The sequence below is a fragment of the Opisthorchis viverrini genome, assembly GCF_000715545.1.
Source record: "Opisthorchis viverrini unplaced genomic scaffold opera_v5_141, whole genome shotgun sequence".
Classification (NCBI taxonomy): Eukaryota; Metazoa; Platyhelminthes; class Trematoda; order Opisthorchiida; family Opisthorchiidae; genus Opisthorchis; species Opisthorchis viverrini.
In genome coordinates, this window is record NW_008751798.1 from 171,153 (window position 1) to 178,454 (window position 7,302).

Here is a 7,302-nt window from a genome sequence, read left to right on the forward strand (position 1 = left end):
TTCTGATTAGTCGTTATCTCTTTGTTATCGCAGTCAGGGACGTTTAGGTCGGACAAATTTGGCCTGTGCTTCTCTAGCACATACCTGACTGAGGTCGGAACAATCGAATCCTCCATAACGTTGGAGAGGCGCCATGCAGGTTTCACTTTACTGCAAGAATATCGAATATAGACACTGTGCACATGCCGGATATCAGTATAACGGCGATGCTATTGATGGAGGGGAATGCAAGTAGTATGTGTTGTTCTTGGAATTTCGTTTTCCGTTTCTTGAAAAAAGGAAATCTATTGCGGAATTGATGGAGGCGCTTTGTAACATTTGCTTGGATTTGAGTCAATGGATGTCCAGGAAAATTCAACAGAACGCGTTCAGCAGAAGAGGGATGTATAGTTTTTGTAAATAAGATGCAAATGAGAGTTTTGCTTTCCTGTCCAATAGTCTCTAACTGGTCAGTTGGCATTTTCCAATAACTAACTCCGCAGCCAAGGCCGTTTTCCTTTCACCAATATTTGAGTGAACGGTTAAGAAAAATACTCGGAAGTTGGTTTACGTTTTTTTTTTAAAGTCCACATAGTCTCGTTTGAAAATCCTTCCACCTCGACTAAATGCATGGAAAAGGTTTCTGTGGGTGTCCAAATACCGGATCAGGAATGCTAACTTGAGTCTTTCCCGGAAGAATTTAATGAGATACTGGTGCGTACATGCACCCTCTCCCCACATGCGAATGCGTAGTAGATCAGTGTTAAAAATCGTTCATTTGTAGCGCCCTTTCTGTGCCTACGTTCAATGCAATCCTAAGGGAGCTCGTGGGGCTGGGATACTGCCAGGTTGCTAAAGCCAAGACAAGATATGCATCTACGAGCTGTTGAAGACTTCCCCATTTGTGATCACATTTATAAGCCCGAAGCTTCTTCTGGGGTATTCATATCATCAACTGGTTTGTACGTCACCACACCGCTCTCTTCAGTCCGTACAGTCGACGAGCTCAGTGAAACGTGATTATTCAAGACCAAGGAGATTACTGGTATACTCTGTCGGTGGAGGAGACCCACGGATTCCCCAGACAGTCCTCAGACTATATTTTCTCACCATATGAGGCTCAAATGATGGCACAAAACTAACTTTTTGAGAGCCACCGATGGCTCTAACAATTGTAAAGCGATTGCCAAACATTCCAGTAAGTGAATGTCGTAGCACATTGGTCGCGAAGACGTAGAAAGTTTAACCACTGATACCTGAAACTGCTGATGACAGAGTGATGTTGCATTCGCAAGGCACCAAAGTCTTCTCGATATCACATAGAGCCCTTGGAATGTCCTAAGGTCTTGCTGAATGAGTCTTTTTGAGAACACTGTATAGTGTACTGCTCAAACTAGGCTGTGGGGTGTCAGAATAGCTCCTTCACACAAATCGGTCGAGCCTGTGGAGAGGTCGCCGAGATGATTATTTTAGCACCATGACTTCATAAGGGGATTGCACACGACCTCGGACTATGTTTCGCATGGGGTGGGGAAGTTGTCAAGTTTGGTTGAATTGATCTGTGTGCCATCAACTAAGCTAGACTTACCCATTACGACGTCCAACTGCTATAAAAGAATGCATTTACTTGATTTTTACAAAGGATACTATGGCACAAAGAAAACTTCCCCACGGGGTTATGCATTGAGTTGCCGTTGAAATTCGTGGGCTAATCGTGGCTTCGGTGAGTTTTGCAACGAATTCCGGATGAAAAAGACGTACCGGGTATAACCAAGATGCCCGTGACATCGGACGTCAAGGCCATGGTTAAGGGGACCTGAGGACCTTCCGTTTTCAACGATATAAAGCAGACTGTCTTCAAAAATGTGTGAGTAAACTCAGAATACGGAACGGTCAGAAAAAATTACCATCGTTTCGAGAATTATCCTCTGTCAGCCGAGATTTATCCCTGTAAATGAGAGCAGTCTGTACGAACAAGCTATGTTTCAAGAGTCGAGAAACACTGTTCAGCGCTGGCTTTCCTGTGAATCATGTTACACCAATGACGAGAATGATTCGAATCTGAGATCTTCAGGCTAGTCGATGAACACCACACCGTTCGGCAACAAACAGCACATCGGCAGAGACTAACTGTTTAAAGATCGACTTAAAAGCCCCCTCAAACTCCGCAGAGTATTCGTAAGCTATAAGGAGCTCAGAAGGAAGGGTGATTTATTCATGGAGTGGACATTTTGTTTGAAAACTGTTATATCTGCCAATTCGCCAATCTGTGGCGTCTGCTGCTGACCCGCTCCAGTGCCTACTTGCCGGAAAAAAGACTCTTCGAAGGGAACATAACAGATACATTCCAAACAAGCGCGTGAGTGCGCCCGAGTGCGAGTGCAAAAGTTACAACGGCCCCACGCTATTTAAAGGGGACTTTCTTACATTGCTCCAGGCTGTCTGATAGGTGCTTGGTGAGCACCCATCAACATCGATCGTGCTTCTACGAAATGCCTGAACGCTGATCACATTCGGTCGTGCTTCACTGGCATACATGAACACTCATCCGCTTTTGCTGAATTGATTGAATGATTGACTGGCCTGTATGCTTGCCAGCTTTCCTCTTGAGATTTTGGTGGAGCGGGCGTTCTGAAGTCACTTGCAGGAATCTGACCTCCCTGATGAGAGTTTGTCATCCTGAAAGTTCGTGACCCCTCGATGTGGTTCCCGTGATTGAAGCATGAGTGGCCAGTGCGTGTTAAGTGTAGATTTACCACACAGTTTAGCAGCCACTCATTGTCAGACGAATTGTACTTCAGCAAATCGCCGCAATCGCTTCATTCGTATGTTTGATCAAAATGTTCCACGGTTTCGGGTGCTCTCTGACCCCCAAGCAAACTTACATAAGAACTGTAACTTAAAAGGTAAATAGGTGATCACACTTGGCTTTATTCAAACTGTGTTGTACTATGTGATGCACTTTTTATCAGTTAATTCAACCTTGTTTGGTTTCAGGACGTTGAAAACCTGCGAATCATGTTGCATGGCTATTCCTGTCTCTAGTTAACTTCTCTTTTATTCCAATGAGTCTCGATTCTCATTTGTCACTAACGTGTTCAGTTAATGTTCCGCTCAAAGACTTCCCGTCACAGGATGATAATTAAACATGGTGTTCAATTACTAACCTGGTCTATTTGGTCTCTTGTAGCTAACTACCTTAAGGTGGAATTCCTGAAGGCGTCTTAAGTAACTAGAGATGCACAAGATAGTTGGTCACTGCGAGGGTTGGTATACCTGAGAGGGTATATGCAAGACTCGGATGATTCTTTGAGACGATCTCAAACATGACCATGTATGACGTTATTAGGGCTGCTTCAAAAGTCCCTCTGAAGTTTTGCTGCTGTGGCTGATCGCAGATCCGCTGAACACTACCAATTCGCACGGCCAAACGTGTGATGGCTGAATTAAATACGTGCAATGGCAAGCTCATAGTTATAGCTAAAAGATCTTTAGAAAAAATCTGCGTACACAAGTAAGTTTTCCAATTAAAACTTCGTCTTGATCCAATCTATGCCTTGTTTGTACAGGTGTTTCATCCTTAACGGGAGTCATCTGCATCTCATGAAATTCAGATATTCGAACCCACGATCAGTGCACAGCAGACAACGTTTCGGTCATGCGCGGTATGAATGCATAATACGTGTATAAATAGCACGCGACACCATTAGATACCTGAGCAGTCCCCCCCCATAAGTTCCAGTAAGGCAAGACTCCCTCACCCCTGTCGATGTGCTCCTGGATTGAATGAAACCGAGACATTGGCGAATATACACTCTTTTGCAAACTAATTTGGTTCTTACGAGAGACTCACCTGGAACCCAGTTGAACATCATAAACGAGAGATTCAGGTGGGTTCCAGCAACCTTATGAATAGTACATTACAAAGATACATGTATCGCGATATTTCAAATATCGTAGCGACTGAAACATGAGGCGGCTTGGTGCAGCACACTCAGTTGCCTGAGAACATCATAAACGAGAGATTCAGCTGGGTTCCAGGTGAGCCTTTCGAAAAACCAAATTAGCTCGCAAATGGGTGTATATTCGCTAATTTCGTGCGATTTGGTTTCAAGTAGACCATAAGGTTGACGGAAATCCGGGGAATGTGCCTACCTGATGTGCCTCAAGAAGAGCGAAACCGGTCATGGGCTGTCGATGGATTATCAGCAACCTTATGAGTAGTACATTACAAAGGAACCGAGACAGCTAAGTTCCGGGCATCGATGATAGGAAATCGATCACAAGACCGTCGAAAACAACAGTCGAACCTAGAAACTCCGAAAAATTAAATCATCACAGCCAGTCAGTCAAAGCATTTGGGACGTGTCATTCTGAGTTAATTAGCACAAAAACGTTCATTTCTCGCCAACCTAAATAACACGTCCAGATCACGCTGGTGATGGTGTGAATTTACAGTATCGACTGTTAGACTTTAGATTTTCACGCAAGATTTGAGGAGAATTAGAACGTTAGGCTTCTGTTCGTTGAAAGTCCAAGTATACCTAAAATCTGGCGAGTGATGCGCAGTGTAAGACGTCTTTAGAAAGATTTGTTTCGGTTCTACATCCGCTTGTTCGGACGTAAATTTGACGCCACGATTAATTGATCAGGATCAAACTATGCTCTTGTACACTTTGTAAACACACAACCTTCAACGGCGAAAAGGACGAGTCTTTGATACTGAAAGTTCGATCCAGAACACAGATGAAGCACTTGTACATTTCCATGAGTGTCTTCGAGAGAAAAGTACATGTTCCCACTGTCCACTGGTTAACTCAGGATGCTATATCACAATCCAATGGGAAATTAAACCAGCTTCAAATACTATCTGTTACGATTTTGGGGTTTTGCGGGATAGGTATTTTCTTCATAGTCACACTACTCTTGTTTGAACAGTCGTGTTTCTGTTCTGGCGTAATTATTCCGATCAGTCCACATCAAAGGGAAGCACTGGACTCGAGTTGCGCTCTTATTAGAGCTCATCAGCAGTGCATATCCGATGGCCGTGCTGGGATTCAAACCCCGGACTTCTGACATGCGAGGCGAGCTTGTAACCACTATTCCACCAACGCACGTTGAACGCATCTGAATTATCACATCTGAAAAGGCGAACGTGTTCACATTTGAGCGATGTGATTGGTGTGCCCGACTCATCGAACAACGACCCAGTAGCTGTCCCGTCTGTGACGATCGATTGACTGTTGATTGATTGTTATCAATAAATATCACCGTTGAATTCGAGATCTTATGCCTCCAGCCAAGGTTACCGTACGCTTTTTTTCTTTCAAGAGACCAACAAATTGCAATGCAACATTCAAGTCATAATCCGGTGAGTCGCCAAACGAATACGGTGCATTTTATAGCTCTAGGTGAAGGCTCTCTTAAAAGATAGATTAATGAATCTCTCCCATGTGGACAGTGAATTTTGATCACTTTGCCTGAGTGCTTGTCATCCAAGTGGTTACTCTCATGATGTCCTCAGCAATTTTATGTTTATTCTACTTTGTATACACGCTACTCAACAGTTTCAAATAGTTGGTGGGATTCTTTAAACGCTCCCCTTTTGTCTGTCCTGTACGATCAGTACGATCGATTTTTACGCCATTCCTGTAATTCGGTAAAAAAAATGGTCAAAAATGCAATAACGTCCAAGTATTGTTGGTTGCACCGTCCTAGTCTATGGGAGACTGTGGCCTGTTACGATTATTCGGCGGGAAGTCACATTCCTTTTCGGCATCGGCAAAGGTCAACAGTTTTAACATGTACGTTTACCCCACGTTTTGAGGGTTTTGTCCGTAAGAAACATCCATGATGGCGGGAAAAATGGCAACCTTTGTGTGCATAGTCATGACAAATATTTATTTAGTCAAATCAACCATTTTGGGCGCGCAAAATGACATGGCGAACTCTCAGTCAAACTTGAAAGAATTACAAATCTTGCCGGATAGCAATCAAAGCTGGTGCTTTAGGAGAAATTTCATCATCAGCAATTCCATCTACTTTATTCCCTATGCAGTCTGACTTTCAATTCTGGACTTGAGTAACGAAAGTTCTTTTCTAGTATAATGGCCGCAATGAATAGGTCTTTCCGAGATGGCAATCGCTGTGTTCCGCAGAGCTCAAAATATGTGGATGGTACGTGAGGTACCGTGAGCGAACATCTAAGAACTTCATGCTGATGGCTCATCCAAGACGGAATGTCGACCGACATCACGCCTTCTTGTGAGGACAAAGAAACTGGCACTTCATGAATTACACATTCATACTTGTTGGTAGTGTGAGGAGTTTGGGGATTTTTGTGCAGATTTCGTCCTGCAAGTGAAGCCAATCTATGCTGAAAAGCCGAGAAGCACTGTGCAGCTGTTTCATCCTTATTGGGAATCATGACCAGTGCGCATCTCACCAAACTCCGAAGAGTCTCGAACCCGCGACCTCCCGGCTAGTAGTTTGAACACTAAACCGTTCGGCCACCAGTGCCTGATCCGCAGTCTGATTGACTCGCACTTAGACAGCATACAGCGCCGTTCATCGTTCAATCAACGGATCCACATCACGCGGTCACACGTGTTGACTGGCTCGTCGAGCAACCACTTCTCAGAGGAGTTTCGTGAGATGCACACTGCAGATGATTCCCAATAAGGATGAAACAGCTGTACAGTGCTTTTCGGCTTTTCAGCACAGATTCGCTTCACTTGCAGGCGAAATTTCCACAAACATTCATACTTGTTTAATGAAGAGACTTATTCACGAACTAAAGCGACGTTGAAATGCATGCAAATCTCCGCTGGTATCAGTGACCGACTCGAACACATGGACTTTCTGTCATTTGTAAGCCGTCAGTTTTCTTCTTCTCGCCTTAGTTGCCATCCCACAAGCTGCATCACGCCGCACTTTGTTACAGTTTCAAAAACAGTTCGGTACGTTTTTCTGTTTAGGTGTTTAGCATCCTTCTCAAGGTATTTTTCGTATATTCAAAACTCCACGACCGAGAAGCCTTCTGAAAGCCTACCTCATCGTCTTCATCGTCATCGACAGCATGACATCAGTATTCAACACTGATCCTTCACTGCCGTACAACCATGATTTATTTGAAAGCCTTATTGTGAAGAAAAGAATAAAGGTGGAAGGGAAGGGGAAGTACTAGCTTACCACAACTATTCCAAGGTGCCCACACCTCCAGACACTCACTCAGGCGAGCTGGATAGAAACTGACAACAAGAACGCTACTGGCATCGGTTGGCAGCCATATCTTGTAGTGTCTCCAACCAGCCACAGTGAGGA

General features: G+C 44.1%; 1 protein-coding gene across 1 annotated transcript in view; it reads right to left on the reverse strand.

Moving 5' to 3' along the window:
• T265_06664 (hypothetical protein) overlaps nt 1-7,302 on the reverse strand; it is a gene marked incomplete at both ends in the record, with an annotated part of 18,483 nt that overhangs the window by 2,223 nt on the left and 8,958 nt on the right. The window contains one exon of the mRNA XM_009171989.1: nt 85-150. Coding sequence (XP_009170253.1) covers nt 85-150 — 66 coding nt within the window. The remainder of the gene's footprint in view (nt 1-84; nt 151-7,302) is intronic.